Source organism: Oreochromis niloticus, linkage group LG8, assembly GCF_001858045.2.
Source record: "Oreochromis niloticus isolate F11D_XX linkage group LG8, O_niloticus_UMD_NMBU, whole genome shotgun sequence".
NCBI classification, from domain to species: domain Eukaryota; kingdom Metazoa; phylum Chordata; class Actinopteri; order Cichliformes; family Cichlidae; genus Oreochromis; species Oreochromis niloticus.
Window position 1 is genome coordinate 24,984,416 of NC_031973.2, and position 26,314 is coordinate 25,010,729.

General features: G+C 39.8%; 1 protein-coding gene and 1 long non-coding RNA gene across 2 annotated transcripts; one reads left to right on the top strand and one right to left on the bottom strand.

Moving 5' to 3' along the window:
* Positions 1 to 178: 178 nt before the first annotated feature.
* Positions 179 to 7,579, bottom strand: LOC102082581 (uncharacterized). Its single transcript, XR_265728.3, has 3 exons — positions 7,476 to 7,579; positions 1,449 to 1,536; positions 179 to 1,149 (listed from the first exon to the last, which is right to left on the bottom strand). It is a non-coding gene; the product is annotated as an uncharacterized LOC102082581 (long non-coding RNA).
* vstm4b (V-set and transmembrane domain containing 4b) lies at positions 4,227 to 26,157 on the top strand. The gene is made up of 8 exons (XM_003438514.5): positions 4,227 to 4,426; positions 7,397 to 7,804; positions 18,668 to 18,721; positions 18,960 to 19,067; positions 19,180 to 19,213; positions 19,335 to 19,459; positions 22,517 to 22,581; positions 23,086 to 26,157. The coding sequence occupies exons 1-8, from the start codon at positions 4,258 to 4,260 to the stop codon at positions 23,209 to 23,211; spliced, it is 1,089 nt and encodes a 362-aa protein (XP_003438562.2). The 5' UTR covers positions 4,227 to 4,257; the 3' UTR covers positions 23,212 to 26,157.
* Positions 26,158 to 26,314: the final 157 nt, after the last annotated feature.

Sequence of the window (26,314 nt, forward strand, 5' to 3'; positions counted from 1 at the left end):
CAGGTGAGATGGACTGTGAGGTTATATTACAGCCACTTACTACTTACTACTACAAAAAAAAATCTTTCAATGCAATAGTATGCCACATTAAATGCATCATACATCTTTAAAATGTGCAACTCTCCCTCCTGCTTCCTTACAGATGTCAACATGAGAAGATTTTCAGAGGTAGGGTGGTTAAGCTCATAAATATGTTGTGTACCATAAGACTAAACACAATGTATGTCTATGTAGGTTCTCAATCATCCAGGTCATGGTCATCTAAGGCACTTGAAGACGTTTCATCTCTCATCCGAGCTATTCAAAACTTACAACCCTTCTTCTTGGCATCCCAGTGCACTTTAGACCGAGCCACAACCTCAGACAGAATCTGGTACATCCCAAGAACGAAACTGAAACACAAAGTAAACAACATAGTGTACAGTGCTGTGCAGTGCAGCAAGGAGTGCTCAGACGTCTACATTGGAGAAACCAAACAGCCAATTCATAAACGCATGGCACAACATAGAAGAGCCACCTCGACAGGATGAGACTCAGCTGTCTCAGCTGCATCTAAAGGTCAAAGGTCACTCTTTCAAGGATGCCAGTGTTCAGATTTTGGACAGAGATGACAGATGGTTTGAAAGAGGAGTGAAAGAAGCCATATATGTCACCTGTGATCTTTGAACAGAGGGGGTGGCTGTAGGTCTGCCACTCATGTGATGAGTCACATGATCAATAGTGGGTCAACAACCCTCTTAAGGGACAAATCCCACTAGGGCTTAAATAGCTGGGACTCTGCACCATTTGGTCTCAGAACTGAAGAAGCTTCTCTGATCAGAGGTGAAACGTCTTCAAGGAACTTAAACTTAAAAGTCCACTCACTTTCTTTCCAGGCTCCTCAGATAAACACAGTGTAGCTCATCTGTCTTCTGTTCTATTTTATAAATGACTGTGAGGAAGACATGAGGATGGAGTCTAAATAGTTTTTTAAAAGAGAAATGTTTGCATCAACTGGTGCACATGGCCCTAAATTTTATCTGCTCTCAACCACAGCCTCAGTTGCACTCTTTGAGCCATCTCAGCCAATCAGAACGCTCCGATGCAGCGGTGTCCAGAGGCGTGTGATGACAGAGGTCCGGCACAGTGACGAGCCCGATGCTGTGAACCCTGCAAAAAGTGAAACATCAACCTGGTGGCCTTTTTTTGTTCTTTTGTTTTTTTTGCTTTTCAGTGTTGGAATTGTTGCAGAATTTCAACATTGAGTTTTACCTCTTTTACTTTCTCTGTAACATTTGTTATAATTGTGTTCATAAAAAAATATCTAAAGAAGATTTGCTTTGTGCTTTTGTTGTGTTTTATTTGTCTGTGGAAAGTTGGTGTGCTTTAAAGGTCTTATAAATAGGTTCAGATCATTTATAGGCTCCACTGACACACAATCTGCACAAAAATTATGTAACACCACTCACCAGGAAAGACGCAGCTGGCAGTTTTTCCACAAGGGGGCGATGTTTGCCAGCAACCACTGTAGAGCCTTTCAGTACTGCACTCGAGTGGCTGGGTAATAACAAATAATAAAAAGTAATGAAATTATAATGATGAAATGCTGTTTCTGAGCTTTCACTTGAGTTCTGGCATTCTAGTTGCTTGAATTTAATCACACTACATCGCCAAGATTTGCCCAATTCAGGGTTGCAAAGGAGGGAAGAGACTATCCCAGCTGACACTGGGCAAGAGGTGTGCTACAGCGTGGAAAGGATGTCAGCCTGTCACAGAGTTAACATAGAAAGACAATTACATCTAAAGCCAATTTGTAGGTAACAGTTAACCTAACATCCACGTCTCTGGACTGTGGGAGAAAGCCAGAGTAGTCACAGTGAACACTCACAGGCACAGGAATATAAATAAAATAATAACATATGATACATTTGTTTTTGATCTGCAGAGTAAAACTGAATATCTGGCATGTATCATTATTATAACATGTAAATATTAAAATTTTAAACCGTTTAGATTATGTATAAGGCGAAACGTCTTCTACTGTTGCACTCATTGTGAGCAGGGTTAGTGCTCAGGTTGTAGATCCATTACTTTGGCATTTTTCCATGTCCATACTATAAGATCCATATCACCCAAATTAGAAGTCTGAGTCTTTTGCCAAGATTGTGGGATTGCCTTTTCCAGCTCAGAGACACATGAAGAACTCATTAAAAACCCTGTCTAATATCCTGGAAACCTTACACACAGACACGAGTAATAACATACAGATGTTGTCAATCCTGAAGTCACAATGTTTACTACACAGTCACTGAACTACTTCTGCACTTTCACCCAGAGGAAAACTAGGAACATCTGGAGCATTATGAGAATATTGAGCTCTCATTTCACCTATTTATTCAATACTCTGTAGAAACATATCATTTTTAGACCTGCAGCCCATGTTTGTGCTCTGTCTGTGTGCTAACTAGCAAAGAACTGGATCAAAGGGCTGGTGAGTGAAAGGGTTTGTTTGTAGAAACAGACCCACTTTTATCCGTTTATCCATTTTAGGGTCTTTGAGCCCTTTGCTTGTTTTGTTTCTAAACTGCCCTGACCAGAGTGCCCGAGCATTTCAGTTCTTATACAGAAACTGTTGGGGGAAAAAAAGTTGAAAGTGTTTTTGTTTTCAAATAAAGTCCCGCCTTTTCCATTAAGATTAGAAGGAGATGTGCTGCTGATCGTGGCATGGTTCTATAAATGTACGCATCTTCTTTACTTGATACTCTGTATCACTCTCTATGGAGCAGAGATTCACAAATTTCAAATTTCCCACGTGTGCGACTAATAAAGGTTATCTTATCTTATCTTATCTTAAATCTGATGCTCTTACTCATCATTCTCAACATACTCGACAAAGCCAGCTGATGGGTTGGGTTGGATGCTCTGCTTTGTTCTCCCTTTGGCTCAACCACTGCAATAACTTTATTCATACTTTAGACATTTGTGAGAATATACATCTTTAGATTATATATATGTGTGTACTTAATTTGTTTATTTTACTGCATATTCTGTGACTGACCAACAACATTTAACATAACAGCCTATTAAGAAGTTTGTCTGTAGCTTCATACAACTTAAATATTACTTCGCTTTCCAGCCAATACTGTGGGCAAGCTGCTTGAGAAAAACAAGTTTTGTATTACACTTTGAAAAAAAAAATCTCCTATATATGCTGAACACAAAGGAAAAAACTGTCTGCAGAGCTGATAAACAGTCGGAAGAAAAGCCTGAGCAACGATCTCTGCCTCGTTTCCATCTCTTATTTAGTGAATCCCACAAACATTTTGACTCCAGGAGCTTCTAGAGCTTTCGCAAAGTGGGGACGTTTTTGTCAGAGGAACATCCAGGCTGGTCAAACTGTCGCCAGACCAGGAACACTTGAAGAGGCCTCAGTCCTTTATCTGTAAATCAGAAATGGTAAATGGTAAATGGCCTGTATTTGTATAGCGCTTTACTAGTCCCTAAGGACCCCAAAGTGCTTTACACATCCAGTCATCCACCCATTCACATACACATTCACACACTGGTGATGGCAAGCTACATTGTAGCCACAGCCACCCTGGGGCGCACTGACAGAGGCGTCCCAGATCATCCGAGCACTGCTTTCTGAGGTTTGATAACAGCTGGCAAAGTGTTCCAAAAACAGAGCAGAAAGACTGCTGTACAAAAATTCATGTGAGATCTTGTTACCTGCAAAAATGACAGAATTTCGAGATGTGAACACACACAGACCTGCAAAGACACAATATTAAATACGAGTGTCTAGGGAACTTTGTGAAAGCAGGATGAACTACTGCCCCAGTGAACTGCTTTAGGAAAAACTGAATTAATGCAAAGATTCCCGCACACAGAGTCTGCAACCAACCCGCCCCCTCCTTCTTCTGTGTCAGCACATGTGTGTGTGTGTGTGTTCCAAAATAAAAGCCCTGATTGAGGTCTGTGGCCACTGTCCTCCACAGCTGGAAGTGTGATTTGCTCGGCGTCAACCTAAACAACACTCCCCTCCCCACCCTCCTTCTGCACAGGAAATTACATTTCCCAGTCCTCCTACCAGAACCAGAGATGGTCCATGCACATACACACATACACACACACACACACACACACATATGCTCACCTGCCTGTTTCTATACGTGCAAATGCGCTCATGTGAGCTTGCCAAATGTGCTCTCACTGAGTGTGACAGGAGGGGGAGGGATTAGGGGAGGTTCTGAGTAGAAACAGAGAGTCCAGTGTCTCATGTTACACTCCTCAGCTGGAGGGGGGGGGCAGGAGAAGAAGAGGAGGAGGAAACCTGGGGCTTCTTTTCTTCACATGCATTTAACTGAGAGTTTATGGAGGTTGCAGTTGTGGAAAATGAAGATCTCCTCTGTGGTCTTGGCTTTCCTGACCCGAGTTCTGTTTACAGGTAGGAAAAAGTTTACTTTGATTCATGTCAAAGTGGATGTGGTGGAGACAAAGGGCTTTCCACTGTTTTTCAGAGAAACTTAGACGAAAACATCATAAAATCGGGAAAGATTTTAGAGTGATGGATAAATAGGTGGTGAGAAATATTCCTAATTATTTCAGGAGGTTTGTGGACTCGGCACTGCATGTCTTTGTCCAGTTTCTGCAGCTTTGTGAGATTAGAGGGTGTGTTATCAACAGAACAGACAGTTTATCAAAGCGGAATATCTTTGCACAGATTGGAGGGAATTCCAGGGTGAAAATTGGTGGTTTTCCTGTGTGTGTGTTTGAAAGTAAAACAGAGCTTACAGTTTCACCTCCACATTCATTTCAGGCGATTTAAGTAACTCATCACGGCAGCAGCACTTTACAGTCTCTAAGCTATATTTTCCTTGTTTTGTTCTGTCACTCAAGACCAAATAAAAGGCAGAACTGGAAAAAAAAAAGCCCTGATTGTAATTAAGCACTGCGTTCAAAGCATGTGACTTGTTTGACAGTAAAACGCTTGCGTGTCATGGAAAATGGGGATTGAGAAATTTGCCCAAAGTTGACAAAAGCAGAAGTGTCATATACAATGCCATACAACACACGCGGCAGTTTTTTCCTCAATCATCATCCCACGTATGTCATCACAGCTGCCAAAAACAACACTGCTGTCAGCTTCAGAGCGAAGAAAGCTGCTGAGCAACAACAAACTCACCGGGAACTGTGGACTGTGTAGACCAGGGGTCTGCAACCTTTTACACCCAAAGAGCCATTTGGACCCGGTTTCCACACAAAAGAAAACACTGGGAGCCGCAAATACTTTTTGACATCTAAAATGAAGATAACACTGTATATATTGTTTTTTATCTTTATGCTTTGTGTGAACAACTAAGGTGAGCTGCTTATGAAATCCATGAAGTGCTACAGAGAAAATTAAATTATATTTATGTAATCAACACATTTTGAACTCTTAAAGAAATATAACAAAAGGAAAGACACCAACCTGAACTAAAATGATCCATGTAGCAAACAAAAACTGTTGTCAGCCGCCACCCTTATATCGCCTTTGGGCTATTGGAGCCTTGACCTGACTCTTAAAAAATAATTGGAAAAAAGCACTATGCTGCTGAAAAATGAAAAATAGATATTTGCAAAATTCTGCCTAAATATGTATTTTACCTGGTTAATGCGTGCGGCGGGGCGTGGTTTGCAGCGCCGCTGCAGGGGAGGCGGACGCACCTGAGCGACACCCGCAATCACGCCTCGCTGCCTTTACGTCTGCGCTATCTGTGCTGTTGTGTTGTTGGTGGTGTATGTCGGGCTGTGAGCTGAAAAGCTACAGCTGGCTGTATGCGTACAGCAACCGTGTGTGAAAAGTGCTCAATAAAGAGATGCTCAAAAGCATGCTCATGGAAACATCGTCGGGTCTGCCGTGATTTGTTTACAATGGGACTTCTGCTCCTGAACCTCTGCGCACAGAGTCCGCAAATCGGGGCTATACGAAGTCAGTTTACGCAGGACTGTAAGCTGTCATCTGTCAGGCGTGAACGGTGTTTGTCTTTAACATAGTTCACGGTGGAGAACAGCTGCTGACATAATGTGGATCCGAAGATCCATAATTGGCCTATCTGGGGTTGAAAGTCTCGATAAATGCACGGCGTTTCGACGGGTACACCGGCTTCTGCCAGTGTGACGCTTATTTTGAGCGATGAAAAAAAATAATAAGATATAATTTTATTTTTATATTTCAAAATCACAATAATCTTCCAATTTAGAACTACGAGTTAAAAAGAACTAACATAAATAAAATACACTTCAGCTAAATACTTCTAATTTATTTGCCCAAACCACGAGGAGCGGCACTTTAAGGACTAAAGAGCCGCATGCGGCTCCGGAGCCGCAGGTTGCCGACCCCTGGTGTAGATATTTAGCTCTGATTTGTGATGCTAATGGCTGTTGTTTCTCAGTGCATTTACTATCAAAAGATAAATTCAAGTCAACTATGCACTGATTTATTCTTCTACTGATTAATAAATCTAGGCTGCATTTAACATCACACTTACATTTGATACAATATGGACACTTTTTACACTTTTTGTGAACAGTACAGCTTTGACCCCCAGCCTATGGGACTGCCCATTTTTCAGAGCACTTTTAGGATCTTTAGCTACGATGCACTGACAGTGACTTTGAACGTCTCATTGTAAAAGTTGTTCACAATTGACTCACGTTATTAGTCAGTTCTGGGTCCAAATTAAAAACTTTCACAGATCATTGTTAAGCTGACACTCCAGTTTCCCTAAAAAAATTTTGAGAACACTCTTCCATGCCAAGATATGGCAGGTTTTTAAATATGACACTCGTGTTGCTCTTTGGGAATCACCTTATTGGTGCAAAAAATATTTACATTTTTGCCTGTCAAACTGTGTTTTCTGGCATTTTTCAAGAATTAGCTAAAGAAATGGGAACAAATTGTGTTGCTATGGGTACCAAGATGCCTAAACTTACAAATAGAAACAACAGTGGCTCAGGTGCCTTCTTTATGCTAGAATGACTCATAGGTCAGTGCTGAGTGGCTTGACAGAAGAAAAAACAACGAAAAAAATGTTTAAAAATGTTGTAAGTTGCACGTAATTCCATGAAGTAATGTTTTATATTACAGCACATTAAAAAAATACTGCTACTAAAAGATTACAGATATATTGGTGCAAGTTGAAATGTTAACTTTAAAGATGGCTCTTTGAACGTGTCCATAAGTAAGTAAGTTTACATTAGAACAACTAATCTCTGCAAAGACTTGAATTCTGCACCATGTTCCACACTTAATTAATCACTTATATTGTGAATAATTTGACAGAAGACAAAAATGTTTTTGTTAAACAACCTGCAGCCAATAGCATCCAACAGTCCAAATTTTATATGCTGTAATTCTTACTTATTTCTACAGATCTGTGTTTGGCCATCAACGCCACCATCACCCCTTCTCCCTTCACGGTGGCCCAGGAGGGAGAAAATATCACACTTACTTGTGTTGTTTCCCAGCGACGTCGCAACACAGCGTTACCTGTGGTTAAATGGACCTTTCTACCAGCGGGCACAGATCAACCAGAAGACGAACTCCTCATCGCCCGTGTCAATATGAGGAAGGAGCGTTTCTATGGCAACTACACAAAAAGTTTCCCATGGCCAAAGATGAAGCTGACAGTGGTGAAACAGGGGAAGATCTTTGAGCTGGTTATCTTGAACGTGTCCGAGGGGGACCGGGGGCTCTACATGTGCCGGGTGCAGGAGTTTAAAAAGCATCAGGCTCGCTGGAAAGCTTCGTCCAACTACACTGCTGCTACTGAGCTCAGAGGTGAGGGCTTGGTCTGCTATCTTGGAGCTTCCCTGTAGTTATAGTTACTGTTTGAAATTTGGTGATTTACAAGTGATTTACAAACCACCATATTAGAATCAGATCCATTGACTGAGTCAATACATATGGACCTTTGTAAATGTGAGAGTGGTGCTTATAGATTTAATCAAAGACATGCTCCAATCCAAGCAGTTCCCAATGGTAACACACAGTTTTAGGTCATATGGATAACAATAACTTTCAACAGTCGATATTTTGCAGCTAAAAAGTTTAACTGGGAACAGGTCAGTAATATGACTAGGTATGAAAAGAGCATCTTAGTTTCTCAGAAGTAAAGATTTGAACAGGTTCATCAATGTGCAGACAAATGTATCTGCAAATTCCAAAGACTTTAAATATCTCATGAGCTACAGTTCATACTATGATCAAAAGACTCAGAATCTGGAGAATTCTCTGTGCACAAGTGACAAGGATGAAAATCAATATTAGAAGCTTGTGGTCTTCAAGACCTCAGACAACAATGCATTAAAAACAGACATGATTCTGTCAAGTAAATCACTCCACAGACGTGCAGAAATCACTGTTTCTGAACATGAAGAGTGTTCTGTGGTCAGATTAATCAAAATTTGAAATTCCAAAGAGGAGAGCCTGCATCTCTGATAGGGATGTATGTGCCTATAGAACTGGCTTCTTGGATATCTGGAAAGGCACCATGAATGCTGAAAGGTATATCCAGCTTTTACAGCAACGTCTGCTCCCATCTAGATCACATCCTTTTAAGAGAAGGTCTTGCATATTTCAGTGAGACAATACTGAACTGCATACTGCAGCTATTGTAACAGCATGTCTTCACTCTAGAACAATCCAGATACTGAGTCTGGATTTGTGTTCTAGACCTTTCACCAACTTAAAACATGTGCCGCATGATTACACTAAAAATATGAGAAAGAAGACCCAGGACTGTTACCTGAAATAATCCTAATTGTAAATACATAGGACAGATAGATGTAATTTTGTAAGCAAAAAGTGGGTAGTCCTATACTGAAAATAGTAACTTATCATTAGACACTGCTAACAGCTAGTATTTAGTCGCGATTCATAAACTTCAAATGATTCAGAAAATCATCCAAGCAACTCATTAGCAGGCAGAGAAACAGGCTTCTGGGTTGTTCCCCAGTTAGTGGTTTGTTAAGAAACTGTGTAACTCTGGGTTGGAACTTCGCATTGGGTGGCCTGTTAAAATTGCCACATTGAAGATCCAAATCAACTTCAGATGAAAAGGTTACACTTGAAAAAACTGGGAGATGTTCACAAAAGGATATTGCTGCATTTACAGTCTACATCCTTGAACAGTTGTAGAGTTTAACACGTGTGCATGTTAAACCAGTCTGGCATGTGCGTTCACAAAGACTCCTCTGCAACCATTTGTGAATCCAGAGTTTGAAATGGAATGCCCACTTTGTACATCCATCCACTTTAGTGGGCACACACAGTGCCCCTTATGTTTAAGGATTAAAGGATTAGCAAAATTACAGTTTATGTCAAATGTATTTGGTGGCAAAATAAATATCTTTAAATTTTGGAAATTGTCTTAAAACATTAGGGAATGTTTGTGGCTTGCTGCATCACGGCACAGTTTCTCTTAGAAAGTCATCAAATCTTTTGATAGTGGAGGGTGGAGGCTTGACAGCTATCTCTACAACCACAGCAGAAGCAATGAGAAATGCAGGTTTGTTAATAGTTCATCTACAAAGATGTTTAAGCTGTTGTACTACAAAGATAATCCACTGGCATCAGCAAAAACCTGTCACTACCTTGGACTGCATCTGGCAGAAAATTGAAGGGGTCACATAAGCCTCCAACTAAGGGCTTAAAGCAAATTGGTGACATTCATAAACTTACAGACTTTAAGAGACTCAAGTTAACGTCAATTGTGATAGCTATTTGACCTAAAGGAGTCATTATGTGTCACCAGTAGCAGTAGTGTGTGACCACAGATGATGTAATGCATCAGGCTGAAGAGGTTGCTGAAGTGGGTTTAGTGAGCAAAAACATAATCCTGCTTTAGATTTGGGAGGGGAAATGTCGTTGGTTAGTGAAGAAGCCTGCCGATTAAAGGATCCAATCCTCCGTCTCAACAAGTTGCGGCTGTGACTGACTAAGTGATCGTGGAGACAGAGCAGCGGGAAAGTAGTGAGGTTTCCACTGCTACCACATGAGACGTTTGCATAATGGAATGGATGACACATTCAGTGGTACCAGATACTGCACAGAAATCCACTCGCTTTCATAAAAACCAGAAGCATATTTAAAAAGAGTTTTTCTTTCCTGCTTTTAATTTGTGCCAGATTTGCAGAAATCATTCAGCAGTTTCGGTTGATCTCTTTTTTGTTCTTGTCTCACCTGCGACATTCACAAGCTAACTCAGTTATAGTAATATACTGTATACAATAAGTGTAGCATACATAAACGTCTAATAAAAAAAATCTAAGTAGAAGGGGTTAGATATGACCTCAATCACAGGCACAGGTAGAGAAAATCAGGCTTCAGATTTGTGATCAGATCATGGTTTTGGTGGTTGAAAAGGAAGATAATAATTAAGCTAATGCTACCGTTTCATGTAGCAGATAAAAATGTTATTTCTGAAGTTTTATCTGTAGGTACCTAAAACCGTTTTTAAACTTTTACCTGTCCTGTCTGGTAGTGCTAGCAAGCAGAATCATGATCTGAATGCACTGTTGTGCCAAACACATTTGCTTGGCAAGAAGAAAAAAGACGTGACAAAGAGAAGAAGGGAAAAAAGGACGCATAAAGAAAAATAAACTTTTTTATGTCATATGACCTGTAATCTGTACCATCTGAAATAACACTTGGATATTATAGTATTGCAAACAGTGCCTAGTTAGCCGGGCTTGCTAATATTTGTGTCTTATGTAGTGAGGGTAAACACACTTTTGCTTGAAAAACCTGCTAAAACCACAGACCACATTTTGGACATTGCTTCGTCATGTGGAGAAATTCAGTGCTTGAGTGACTTCACGTGCTTTGTTATGGTCGCTAAGCTATGATTCAGCGTTCACTGTTCAAGAGAGTTTGGGAAAAGATTACTGGCTACACCAGCAAGTCGACACTCTCGTCCACTCTTCATGGTCTGATAAAAGTGGACAATACACATTCAGAGTGCAAGAGTATTTGTTAATGATGTCACTAATGCTAATGGCTACAAAAGCACTTGAAATGATCATTCTGAAAATAGTAATTTATTGACATAATCAGTTGAGTCGGAGTGTTTTATCCTTGCAACAATCCAAAGACAGTTCCTTTTTAAATTTATAACCATACGGTGTCTTCCTCCCCACATTCTGATCACCGCATTTTCCATGAATGCATTCCTACAGGCTGTGACTTTTGTGGCCAAGTCTGGGCCTAAGCAGACACGGAGTCCCTATTGAGAGCTGTTGACATTGGCCATGAGATTGTGTTTCCCTCCCTAAAGTAGAACAGACAGGGAGCCCAGAGAGACTCAGCAGAAATGGAACAAGAGATAGCTGTGCTCAGGAAGGTAGAGCTTGAATATTCATTTACAATGACAGTCGAGTGGGCAGCAGGCTCGTGTTGGGCTCTTAACCTTTTGTGGTTGAGGATGTGGGGAGCTATTTTCATCCAAGGAAGCTCCGTTCCATTATGGTTTGAGTGATGGTAATAATAAAGAAGCTTACTGTGTCATTTTTCAATACTGCATTTAGGACATGGCAAGTACACCTCATGATTCAACAGCTTGTAGAAACACCTTTAGCAGCAGTAACTGTGACAGGTGACCATTTTCTGTGAGACTCGATTTAAATCAAGTTTTTTTATTAGTGCCAAAACACAGCAGTCACCTAAAGGCCTTTTATACTGCAAGGTAAATTTATTACCTTGACCACTCTTCTTCTAGAACATTGCTTCAGTTCATCAAGATGTGTTATTTTTGCTCTCTTAAGCTGTGTAAACACTGCAACTCTTTGCACTTCGCTTCTGAAGCTGATGGCTGGTCACTTACAGAAATTCCTGGCTCCGGTTGCCTAAGTAACCCTCTAATTTATTTATGACCCAGTATTTTTTCAATCAGCAGTATTCTTCAGTCTCATTAGTCGTCACTTCACATGCTCATCTGGCTGTAGAGAAAAGTTTATCTCTAATCCTGCCCTCTTCGCATCATCAATGGTTATTTCACCCGTAGTTATTTAAAAACACGGAATATCATTTACTTTCTATGATCTCTCATCACCACCTTGCTGTGTATCAGTTCCTATGAGGACAAAGTTTTAGACTCCCATACTTTGACTGGGTCATTCTGTTGTAGATTTGCTGCTGTGCTTGGGATCATTTCCCTGTTGAATGACCCAGTTCTGACCAAGCTTTGGCTGTTGGACGCACAACCTCACAATTAACTCTAGAGTGCTTTGGCATACATAAGACTTCATACACAACTCAAAGACTGCAGGGTGTTGAAGTGCTGTGGCTGAAAAAGAAAAAACCCAAATCATTACCCGTCCATCACTGTGCTTGACAGTTCATATGAGGCGACTGTTCTGATATGCTGCATTTGGTTTGCACCAAACGTGGTGCTGTGCCTTGTGGACAAACATCTCCACTTTGGTCTAAGCTGTGCTGTCCTGTTCTTTATAAAGAGAGCAGGGTTTCTCCTGGCATGCTTTTCAAAACAAGCCACACTTGTTCAGCTTTTTTCTAAGCATGCTGTCATGAACTGTCATGTTTAACATACTAACTGAGGCCCATAGAGACTGAGCTGTAGAGCATGAGATTTTGCCATTTTTATGAGCATTGGGCAGTTTTCTTGACATGCTTTTGCCTCCACTTTGTTACATTAGGGTGGACTGTCGCCTTACTTGTTACATATGACCAGGAACTCTTGCATTTGAGACACTGGAAACCCTGTAGCATACATTTTTCAGCAAACAGGGCATTGCAATAGAATTCTTTTAACTTTTTTAACAGACACAATAGACTGTACTCAAATTCTATCTGTTTATCTCACTGCTGTCAATAAATCAGAACCAATAAAATGGGAAAGAAGTTTCCTGCTTAAAGGTGAAGATTGCCCTATAACAGCAATGTAATAAGGCAAACAACAATGTCCTGAAAAAATGTTTTGCTAAACATTAATCTTAATAGCTCTGTTGCTTATAGCTAACCTAAAAGTGACTGAAAGTCAGAAACAAGAGTTGGCACATGCAACACAAACGCTTGCCTTCTTGGCTCTTCATGCCTCTGCTGTCCATTCAACTTCCTTATGCAGACTTTTCTCTTTGTTATACTTCCCCATCTATTCTGGAGCGCCATTCTTCGCATCTAGCCAGTGAACTGTGATGAAAAAGAGACCTCAACAAGCTTTGATATGTCTGTGAATGGAGCCCTTTCAAGCAAAAAAAAAAGTTTTATTTACACATTCGTCAAAATTTGCTAATCAGACTTGTAGATTCCTGGTACTGTTACTTACTCACGTACTTATTAAAGTTTTTCTTCCTCCATTTTTTCTCTCTGGCACATTTCAGAATCGTTGGCACACTGAGAAAATATTCCATTAGTTTGATGGCTGCCTGCAGTGCTTCATAATGCTGCTGGTGTGGTGAACTTGACATACAAAACAAAACTCTCTCCTTTTTAGGAAGAATAAATCCATCGCCTTCATCGTGTATTACATTTCAGTAAAGTCTCACCATTACTTCTGTTTCATCAAATTTCATGGAATTCTTATGCTGGGATAACATCAGGTGACCAGGTGTTTCCACAATCTCACACAAACAAAACCCCAATTACTCTGTTTACTACTGCTAAAATGAACACACCCAGAGAGGCTAGAGGGTTTTGTAGAAAAACTTAGGGCAGTGTAGAACGTGGGCACGGTCTCGTCTTGGCATTAACAAAGTGTACTCTTGGGTATTTTTGTAAAACATATCATCCATTCTGAGCTAACTAGAGGTACATGGCACACGGATGTGGTATGGGTTTAGTCAGAACGAAGGAAAAATAAAATGAAAATTAGAACCATAAACATCTTTTTATAGCTCTTTCTATGAGGGGACATATGACTAAGAAGCCAACAAAGTATGTCTATGTTTGTGTCCATAAAGGGACATGGGGACACAGTGAACAAGTGTACAGACTGACTCTTAGAAGAAAAGATTCATAGAGACAACAGGAAGTTAAAGGGTTTATTATTCAAAGCATTTTTCAAACCTTTGTTTAGACACACAATGTGGCTGTGTACTTACATTCATCTCTGGTCATTTATAATACAGTAAATTATCCTCTGTGATGGATTTAGTCACAGAGGATCATTATTCAGTCTGGTCTATGTCTGTGTATTGATGTTTACAGTGTTGGGTTTGTTGGTGCACAAAAAGAGCCACAACTCTGAAATACAGTTGGCAGCCGAATACAACGCCGTGCCTCTGAGAGACGAAAAAAGGAGAGTGATGAATGTTTCCACTGTAGCGTGATGGAGCCTTTCAAAAGTTGCACTAGAATGAAGACATTCTCGATATGAGGATAAAAGGCAGTTTTATGGCATACAGCACTCTAGATTTATCCAGTTTCTGATTATTCCAACATGTGCATCTGCACTGACAGAGCTACACAGAACCTGAGGCAAAAACCAAAACCCACATAAATGTCAGAGATGTTATCAAGACTCAGCCTGTGAATAATTTACAATGAAGGCAGGGCTTGCCTTTATATTAAATCATCTGCCATTTATTTTGGCTGTTTTAAATATCTGGCTGAGAAAATAAGCAGCTTACTGTGAGACGCTGTTTTGGCTCATCAGTGTTTTTGCTGCTGTTGGATCTCAGAGACTTTTGGTTTTATTTATCATTATTTACTAATGCTACTTTATGGTTGTCATGAGCAAAGGTGATAGTAGGGAAAATTGAAACATTAGTGTTACCACATAAAATATGCCTTTCAGATGAGCCTAGCATATTACATAGGAAGCAAACTATACAGTGTACATTACTGGCAGTAATGTGGCAGACGACCAACTGGTGAGTAGTTGTGGGAGGTTGTTTGTTGTCGCCAGTTGAAACTGCCCATATGGAAAAGAAATAGTAAAAACTTATATGATTTACTCATGAAAGTGGCCACTTCCTCATTACTTTCATATATTGTTTTAGTAAGTATCCAAAACATACAAGTTTCATTGATATAATTTTTCAAGGGATCTTATATCTGTTTTCACTCTTGTATGCTTTTCATACAAGTTTCACACAAGACAGATACAAACTTTATAAGATTTATATATATCTTTTCCATATGGGTGGTGTGAAGGAGATATACAATGAAGCACTGAAGGTCTCATTGCGATTATTTTAGTCATTAGCAGCTCAAACAAGTCATTTGATAGTTGCTTTAGGAGTTAATCTCCATTCAGTTCAATTCAATTCAGTTTTATTTATACAGCGCCAAATCACAACAACAGACGCCTCAAGGTTCTTTATATTCTAAGTTAGACCCTACAATAATACAACAGAGAAAAACTCAGCAATCATATGACCCCCTATGAGCAAGCACTTTGGTGACAGTGGGAAGGAAAAACTCCCTTTTAACAGGAAGAAACCTCCGGCAGAACCAAGCTCAGGGAGCGGCTGCCATCTGCCGCGAGCGGTTGGGGTGAGAGAAGGAAGACAGGACAAAAGATAAATAATGGCCTATTATTTTATTTATCTCTAATAAAATAATAATCCATTAGCATATTATGCTAATGTGCTAATAAACTATGCTAATACTGCTAGCTGTACGAGGTGTCCTAATTAATAACCATAGATATACATACCAACTGCATCTCTGTCTTCATCATATAGCAATGATGACTAAATAAGTAAGAATTAAAAAAAAAAAAAAAAATCCAGAGCACAGGGTTGAACGTTAATATGACTGACTGAACAACACCATCACTATCAACTACAATGAGCTAACCATAAGACAAAAAAAAGACCTTTTTCATTTATTTTTCATTATGAACAGGAACATATTTCACAAGTAACATAATCAAAGGCGGATATGCAAAACCTTGTTATTTAATTAATGTTAATACGGTGGTCCCTCACTATAAGGTTCACCTTTCGCAGCCTCCCCGTTTCGCAATTTCTTTGTGCAATTTTCCATGTTTTTTTTTGGGGGGGGGGGGGGGGGGTCGGTTATTGTGTGTTTTTTTTAACAGCGCATTGTGTTCTGCATCCTGATTGGCTGTAGACCATGCCGTGTCTCCTGTACAGTACAGAATGCGTTCAGCTTGTCAAATTGACATAAATCTTCAATCGCTAGCAGTGTGACTCTGAAGTGCTGTCCTGTATATTGGTAAGTTTTCTCCCCAACAAACACAACAATGTTGATGAAACGTTTTGCAACGTCAAAGGCAACTTCCTTTGGTTTCATTCTATAATACTGGACTTATTTTTCTACGAAAGTTTGAACTTTGAGAGTGTTTAAACAAGAGAGAAACGTGTGAAAATGTTCATGCCTGTCTGAGAAAAGTGTATAAACTGTGTAGTGAGGGGTTTTACAGCCTTAAAACCTCTGTAATAATTGTAAAAAATAAAGTTGGCTACTTCGCAGATTTTGCCTATCGCAGGTTATTTTTGGAACGTAACTCCCGCAATAAACGAGGGACCACTGTATATCAATATCTATGTTCATGCATTAAAAGTAACCAGTGAGGTATCAGAATGAATATAGCTTTGGTCAACAGTGGAAACTGTCAAAGGAAGTTGGATAGAAGAGTGAGTCTGATATTATTATTTTCATCACAGGTTTAGACTCTGACAGTTATAATCCAATAGTTATCCAATCTTCTTCTTTTTACAAAAAGTTCAAGGGCTGTGTTTCCAAACAGCAGAATGTAGGTCACATACGGTCAGTCTAGGATTAGTGGTTTCACAGATGGTGACTAAATACAAAGGTACAACCAGTCTGAGGACCACTGCTTCAGTCCAAACTCTTCAATGACTAGACAGGGCATGAAAAGCACAGTTCAGCTTACTGCAGACTGGGAAAAATCTAGGGTGGCTGGTTTGTGCATTTAAACATTTGTGCCATCTGCAGTTTTACATTCTGTAAAGGTATCATGTTAGAGAAATTCAGATCTTAAACCATGTGGCATTTGCAGAAACTCTTTTCTCTGACTTCAGACTTTCTTGTAAACTTCTTACTACTCTGTCATACTTGACATCTTCTAATTGTAAAATTTGTCATTATGTGGATGTTTTGTCTCTCACAGCTGCTTCTTCCAATATTTATGAATTTTCTGAAGCCAAAATCTAAAGAAATAAATTTTTAAAAATTCTGAATATATTGCATATAGATATTGTAGCTTCTGGATTATCTGAGGTATGCTTATTTAGATACTTGCTTATTTGTCAGTTACCCAGTGTGCCTGTTGGAAAGTCTCGGGCAGGCGTGGTGGAGAGCCTGCCTGTCGTCAGCTGCTGGTGGTTTAGAGTATTTCAAGATGCACTGGTGGGTGTCACTTCACAAGCTTCCTGCCACCAGCCCAGCAAAAGTACAGCAGTGTTAAGACTCCTGTGGTCAGATGGGGTGGAGAAATGAGTGAGTGTGTGGGGTGAAATTTCATGTGGAGCATTGGAAACATGTTTTCTCTGTCATCTTGGACACATACAGCACGTCTTGGATTCAAATTACGCATGCATTCATTCTCCATTCATGCTTATTTTTAATTTTTGGCGGTGTAACATTTTCTGTCTGCCCTCGGATGTTGAGTAAACCCACAGACGGTAAAAACAAATATGGACGTAACTTCCGGGTATGAAAATGAAAGCCAAAATGGAACTACCTTTCAAATATCCACTAGGGGGCGATACCTGTGGCTGCAAAAGGACTTCCAGTCCTATAGACATCTATAAAAAATGTGTGTATGTTTACACATACATTCACATACATAAAATCAAACATATTTGACACCATTTATTAATGAGCTAAGTTGGGAATGCCCAGAGACCAAGTTTCCAGCTAGCTCATGGAGCTAATGTTAATTAGCCTACTAGCTAATCAATCAAATTAGTCAAGTCAACAGACATTAAATTCACTTGTTCAGCTGCTTTATGTAAGCTACTCACAGCAACAACAATTTCTGAAAGGTTCCAGTTGATTGGATGGAGTGTTGCAAAGAACTCACAAAAAGATACTTTTTTAACATTTATATTCACCAATCTAGAACTAAAAGCTAAATACGGTGCTAATGATTTAATACTGGTTACTGATAAATGCTAATTTTGGAATAGATCAATGCATTTCATTTTATTTCATTATCCATCATCAAGTTCAGGAAATACTCACTAGAAATATGTTCAATGTTAAATGCACTGGTTCTTATACAGTACTTTTCTACTCTACATGAGCACTCAAAGCTTTTTATACAATGACGTATGCTGGCCACACAATGCCCAGTGCTGCTTAAGTCAAGATTCAATTCTGATGTTTTGTCTGGAGACGAGAAACCTAACAACCCATGTAAGAGAAGAAACAAGCCTGAGGCGACATGTGTTTAGCCAAAGTGTGCAGAGGTTGCCCTTTTCTTAATGTTGGATTATGTCTGAGTGTGAGGTGAAAGTTTGCAAAGATGCATAACTGTTGTGCTAATGTCTGACTCAATAAGATGTTTAGTCTTTAAACTGTGGACGGTGAATCAGAGACAAAATCAGGCAGGGAGGAGCCCAAAATAGACTCCCTGTCCTCCTACAATTAGCTTTATTTAAACTCGAGATGGTGTGTAATCAGGCAGAAGGGAACCCACAGTGATGACTATGGACTTCATGTGTTTCTTTTCTCTCATTTTCACTGTAGTGCATGTCCTACCGGCCACCAAGGCCAAAGAAAGTCTGTGGAGCTTGTTTGAAGGTAAGTGCAGATATTTTTAGTCTCTGAATGTGTGTGTTTGCATTTGTGTGGTGAACTGGCACTGTATAGTCCTTGGTAGATAAAAATAGCCCAACCCAAAGCATGTACTCCAGTACCTTGAAATAGTTTGGCCAAACATGTTCTCATTTTTCCTTCCATTTACATTTTTGTGCACAGTAAAGTAACAGTACAGGCTCCTGCAGTGTTGGACTGATGCATGCCTGTTTGTGTTTTTCAGATGTGTACCTGTGTGCAGTGCTGATCTGCTCAGTGGGTCTGCTGTGCATGTGCATGTTCACGGTCACAGTGACCTGCCAGTACATACAGAGGAAAAAGAGGCTAAAAGGTCAGCAGCATTTCAGTCTAGTCTTCTTGTAACTCTTTTTGACGTTGCCGTTTTCTTCTTTTTGTCTGTGATTTCATCTTTTTCAAATAACAATCCAATATTGTCTTTGCAGACAATTACCACTTGGTCAAAAGCCCGCAAAACAGGTAAAGGTTTAAGAGCAAGCCACCTCTAAAAAGAATCTAGAAAAATGTAATAATAATAATAAAAAAAACAACAACTATCACTCACATAAACTGAACCTTTGCTAATCTGATTCCACTACAGCTCAGGAGAAACAGTCACCAGTGTGATCAGTGTGTCTCCTGCTCTACCAAAGAAGGAGAGGAGGTACAGGAAGAAAAGGAGCCGAGACTACCAAGAGGAGATACCACCAGAGATACCGGCAAAAGGTAGTCACAAGTTTGCTGATTTAATGTTTTCTAAAACATGCTGGAAAACTTGAGTGAATACTTAAAATTAGCCTTACAGATATTTATATTATATTTATTTTATCATTTCTGCAATAGCAGAACATATAGTTGTGAAAATCTAAGTAGACCCTTAGTGCTCCCATAGGAATTAAGAAGATAGGTAGCAGGCACGTTCTGCTCATTAAATACATTTGATTAACTGATCATCAGCAAGTGTGACCACGCCTAGAAATGCAGAAATTCTGGCATTTTAGTAACACATCACAATGGAGCAAGTTACCTAGCAAATTCCCAAAAATGCAAGATCTATATGTTAGTCTCTACAAGCCTCTGTGAGCATGTTAAATGTTAAAATTCTGACAGTTTGGAAGGGCTGCCAGCTGAAAGCGCTTTCTCTCTAAAATGACCATGGGAGCACAGGTTAGGTTTGCAAAGCTGCATGTAAACAAACTACAAGACTTCTGGAACAATGTCCTTTGGACAGACTAAACCATATGGAAATGTTGGCCAAAAGAAAACCAAACACAGCATATCACAGCAAACACCTCATACCAGCTGTGAAGCACGGTGGCGGAAGATTAATGATTTGTTTTGTAACTACAGGGTCTGGGCAGCTTTCAGTTGTTGAGTTGACTATGAACTCCATATACCAAAGTATTCTAGAGCCAAGTGTGAGGTCATTTGCCTGACAGCTAAAGCTTGTCAAAATTGAGCTACACAACAGAATGGCTGAAAACGAAAAGAATTAAGGTGCTGTAATGATACAGTTAAAGTCGGACTTCCACACAGTAAATGCTGCGGCAGGACCTTAAGAGAAAGCTGTACATAAACAAAACCCTGCAAACCTTAATGAACTGACACCACGTTATAAAGAACACTGGATCAACATTCCCCCACATCGAAGTGAGAGACTGATGAAGTCATATAGAAAATATTACTTCAAGTTGTTGCAGCTAAAGGTGGTTCCACAAGCTGCTAAATCATAATGTTTTCAGAGGACTGTACAGAGTTCTGTGAAAATTGTTCCTTTGTACATGACTGTAAGAATAATCCCAACTTAAAAGTTTGCTCTGACTTCATGTTGTTCTCATAGATTTCTAAATATGAAAATACACTGGCATTAGATGCATTCCACATATACACTTAGTTATGGAGCGGTTTCCTTAAATTAGCTGGGAACATGTTCCCACTCTTAAACCAATGCTGAGTCACACCAAATTCACTTCCTAATTAGCAAGTGGAATTCTATGGATATTTTTTTCCAATGATAGGTAAAAAAAAACATCTTAGAAGTTATTCTGGACCTTCACTCCGCCTAGGTCTTAAAAAAGATTTTAGAATGACCAGAATTCCTAGTTTAGAAACATTTTAGGACAATTTTCAGCAAATTACAGAAATTGTAGTAACTTTGAAAAGTGAAATGCATTCCTTTTGTGTCTTAATAGGCCTCTTTTGCCTTATTTTTTGTTAGCTACTCCACCACATGCTTTTTTATTACCAAGCAATGTTGCTACACTGTTATAGATATAGATGATGCTTTGAACTGTGCTGACAAGTTAACTGATCCATATCTTTTTTAGGTCAGAACATGATGAGGCTTTTGATGGGTGTTCCTGCACCCATGTAATGTGTTACAGAATGACCTTGTTTTTAATGCAGTGCTCCCCAAAGGCCTAAACATATTGTCCATTTGAAATTCAATTCAATTCAATTCAATTCAATTTTATTTATATAGCGCCAAATCACAACAAAAGTCGCCTCAAGGCGCTTTATATTGTACAGTAGATAGCACAATAATAAATACAGAGAAAAACCCAACAATCATATGACCCCCTATGAGCAAGCACTTTGGCGACAGTGGGAAGGAAAAACTCCCTTTTAACAGGAAGAAACCTCCGGCAGAACCAGGCTCAGGGAGGGGCGGCCATCTGCTGCGACCGGTTGGGGTGAAAGAAGGAAAACAGGATAAAGACATGCTGTGGAAGAGAGACAGAGATTAATAACAGATATGATTCGATGCAGAGAGGTCTATTAGCACATAGTGAGTGAGAAAGGTGACTGGAAGGGAAAAACTCAATGCATCATGGGAATCCCCGGCAGCCTACGTCTATTGCAGCATAACTAAGGGAGGATTCAGGGTCACCTGGTCCAGCCCTAACTATATGCTTTAGCAAAAAGGAAAGTTTTAAGCCTAATCTTGAAAGTAGAGATAGTGTCTGTCTCCCGAATCCAAACTGGAAGTTGGTTCCACAGAAGAGGGGCCTGAAAACTGAAGGCTCTGCCTCCCATTCTACTTTTAAATACTCTAGGAACAACAAGTAGGCCTGCAGTGCAAGAGCGAAGTGCTCTAATAGGGTGATATGGTACTACAAGGTCATTAAGATAAGATGGGGCCTGATTATTTAAGACCTTGTATGTGAGGAGCAGGATTTTGAATTCAATTCTGGATTTAACAGGAAGCCAATGAAGGGAAGCCAAAACAGGAGAAATATGCTCTCTCTTTCTAGTCCCTGTCAGTACCCTTGCTGCAGCATTTTGGATTAGCTGAAGGCTTTTCAGCGAGTTTTTAGGACATCCTGATAATAAAGAATTACAGTAGTCCAGCCTGGAAGTAATAAATGCATGAACTAGTTTTTCAGCATCACTCTGAGACAGGATATTTCTAATTTTAGAGATGTTGCGCAAATGGAAGAAAGCAGTCTTACATATTTGTTTAATATGTGCGTTGAAGGACATGTCCTGGTCAAAAATGACTCCAAGGTTCCTCACAGCATTACTGGAGGCCAAGGTAATGCCATCCAGAGTAAGAATCTGCTTAGATACCATATTTCTAAGATTTTCAGGGCCGAGTACAATAACCTCAGTTTTATCTGAATTAAGAAGCAGAAACAAATTTCTTGTTACTAGGTTGTCTTTGTACTATTTTGAATTGGGGTTAAGTTATTTGCAAATCCCTGCATTCTGTATCCCAACTGTTTTACAACAGCATCTATCTTCTATTGGCTCAATTAACAACTTGTCTTGTCCCTTGTGCAGTTCCCATTGGAGACAAAACACACAAACCGAAACTTTTAAAACCTCAACCAAGAAAAGTAGTGTTGGTGAGTACCATTCATGCCTGATTATCAATTATCAATATCCTTTTTTGTATGTTTAAGGTAAGGTACAAGGACTGAACTGAAAAAACAGTGGAAAACCAGACAATGCAGATAAAAACTTTTAAATATAACTTTGAAATTAAATGAACATTTAAGCAGAATGTCTAAAGGCAAAGGTGCCAGAAAAACTGTGCCACATAACCAATCTTTTATTGCTGTTGGCATGAAGCGGCTCTGTGGCAGCTTGGTATGTTAATGTCATAAAATACTTGAAGAGGTAATTAAATTTTAGGTTACCTCAACCCAGAACTGCTGCAGGGTGGTGTTTACACACAGCATGCTCCAAGATATCAAAACCAGTGATTTACCAAAACCTACAGCATCTTTAGCAATGTAATGTATTCATGCAGTTCTATAATTTTTTTTTCTAGCCTTCCTTTTCTAACCGCTAACTAGCTCTCTCCTTCTCCTCCATCATTATTTTTCTCTGTCCTCCTTGATCTCTAGCCGAGGATAGTGGAGGAGAACCTGACCTACGCGGAGCTGGATCTGGTGAAGCCAATTCCAGAGACCAAGGCGTCACGTAGTGGCACGGTGTACGCCCAGATACTGTTCGAGGAACAGCAGCTATGAGAGAGACACATACACCACTAGTACCTGTGCCTTATGTAAAAAAGTACTTTCTATTTATAGTCTGTATTGTTTTTTATTCAAATGGTTTGTGAAGGAAAAAATTGTCTCAAAATTATGGCAAAATCATACATATGATTTTATATGAACTTTTGTATAACTTCTTTTTGTGAGACCACGATGCAAACTGACTTTTTTTATTACTGGACTTTTTATTTCTTGTTTTCTTTTGTACCCACAATTGAAACCTGTGTAGCCGAGCCTGGGAATGCAATCGAAGGCGTCTGTGCTGATTTAGACCTGATTCGTCTGTCATGACAATCGGAAGGGAAAATGGAGGTTTGGATATGTGAGACAAAACTTTACGTGTTAGTGAGTGAATAAGGTGCTGTGCTGTGAAGCTGACATGACCAGTGACAGTCAGGTTTGCTCTGGCATATTCAACAGTGCTGCTGTTGGTGACTTTAAAAAGAAAACTTTGGAAGTGTCGTTTCAAGCCAAACAAGGTTGATAGGCTCACGTCAAGCAAACGTTGCATCTTCTTTGCAGAATTCATTGGAAACAAATAGTTAAACAAACACTTTATGCCAGCTTTTGTGATTCATGTATTTCATAACCAGTATTTAATAACTGGTTTTGGCCTTCTCCTTCGGCAGAGTAATGAGCGCAGGAGCACTTCCTGTTCCTCCCATGTTGTTTTATTTCAGGCTGGTCCTGTTAGCTATCTGCCTTTCAGTGTGACTTAGCTCCTGAGCTACAAAGATAAACTTTAAAAAATACATTTTCTGAAATATAAGATCCAAACCAGATTTCAAATTCAAATCCAGTCCAAAGAAATCCGAAACCTCTGGTGCGTACACAATGGCAACGTTTTTCATGATTTTCCAGAGAAAGTCATCTTCTCCATAGCCCGTCTATCCAGCCAGCACATTAACAATAATTACATCACTTTTGGCTTGCGGTGCCATGCGCTAGGGCTACATTTACCATCCTAAGATTCTGGCTCAGTTTCTCCATTGTTTTCTCTTGAGTCAGATTCATAGTTTTGCATTTGTAGAAGGACAGCGGACAAAGGCAGGCTAGCGCAATAGCTGTAGTTGGCAAGGTGTGGTGTAAATCTAGAATTTCTCTGCTTGGAGTCAGGCTAAGCTAATTTCATACTGAATGTAGCAACATGAGAAAGGTATCAGTCTTTTTTACCCAAGCCTTTCCCCAAAACCTTGAACTGTTCCTTTGAAATCATTAATGCACTTTATTAAAATGGCGTCATTTAGAATAAACTGAAATACATGAAGGCTTGACCTAAGCCAAGAAATCCTGTTTTATATCCTTTGCTTCATAGAATAAAATGACTCCAATGATAGCCTTTGATATTTCTTAGGCCAGCTACACTCCCTTCCACAATGAATAGCGGGAAATCCCATTCTGAAGTGAGTAGTTTATAAAGGAGAGAAAAAGTTAATTAAAGACATCCGTTGTTATGAATGTGAACCCAAAGCCCACCATTATCAAATGTGATTTACTTTCTAGTGTGTTCCCAGCTTTATCTGCCTCCCAGCATCTGTCTTCAGTCTGTTTTTGTGTATCAAGCTGCAGTTTAGATCGACCACAGCCCCAAAGATTTGACACAAAACTGGTAATCAGCCCTCAGACCTCCCCCCACAGGCAAACACTTAAGATCACACAATTCTTTTCATCTGGTGCCAACATCGGCTTAGCAGGCTGTTAGCAACTCATGAACTCATTTATATATACATACAAGGGTGGAGTTACATGAGGGCTAAACACCCTCACTGACTGACTTCCACAGGCACATAGTGTAAATTCACAAGGCTGCCAGCAGTTGTGACACCTGATCTGTGGTCAGGGTCAGACTAAGAGTTGTGTTTGGGCTGTTTCACATTAACGCCAGTCACGGATTTTAAATCTTGAGGTGATTTGCTGTTTCAGATAAGAACCAAAAGCCACGTTGGCCATGATCCCACATACCTACACTAAGGTTTCCTTGCTTTCTCGTTTTCCATGAATCTGAGTGTGAAAGTGCTTTAGACCTTCTTTTTTTTTCAGTTTAATGATCCTTTGGACTCAGGCATGGAAAAGCAAAGGAAAGCTGTTTTAAACAGTGAACTTGAAACCCAGACACAAAGGCACCTGATCCCTCCCTTCCCCCAAGACGTCCACTATCAGAGTTCTCTCTGCATACTAGTCTTACTTTTGAAGCTTCTCTGAAGTTCATCTCAAAGTGGCGTTTTGCTCCATTTCCAGCCATCAAAGGTTGGCTGTACCAGCTTTTAACCATTAGTTTGAGATAGCACGGTGAATGGACTCACTTCAAAAACAATGCTGAACATGTATGTGGTATTAGCATTAGAAATACATATCATCAGCCAACCCTAGCTAGTCAGAAAAACATCCAGAGAGGCTGACTTACCAGAGGTGCTGTGTCAATTCAAAACAAATCAAAAGAGCTCTACCTACCACTGCAAACCTACAACACATTCCTACGGCAAGCTGGTGCTTATAGACCCGGACACGTTTTCTTCCCTTGGCTGTATATTACTTTACTATGTAAACCACTGCTGACCTCTACTTTTGTTAGCGCTCCAACTTTCCCGACGTTCGCTTCAATCGCACAGCGAGCATTATCCCTGCATAAATGAAATGACTGAAAGTGACCTTTCAGCGGTGAGTAGAAGTGTCTTAAAAATGCCCTTCGACTGTGAAATGTAAAGTTTCTTCCAGACCACACTGTCCTTAATAGGAGTCTGCTAACTAGAACCATGTGTGTGAATTGTGCCTCTGTGCTCTCCCCCTCCCCGTTTCACTCTCTCTGCTCACCACTGATCTCTGCATTTATCAAGAGTCAAGCATTTCTACTTGTGTTCATTTTGTACATTTCAGCTGTATATTGAGTATAAATAAGTGAAATAAAATGAAATCTAATGTAAACTGGGTGTTAACTGCTCTGATGTGAGTGACAGCGATTTGTTATCACGACACAACAATTAACCAAATGTACATGCATCCTGCAGGTGAACCTGAACTGCTAATTCATGGAGGTGAGCATAACCTTAGCATGAGAGGTCACTGCCACATTGCTGGTTTT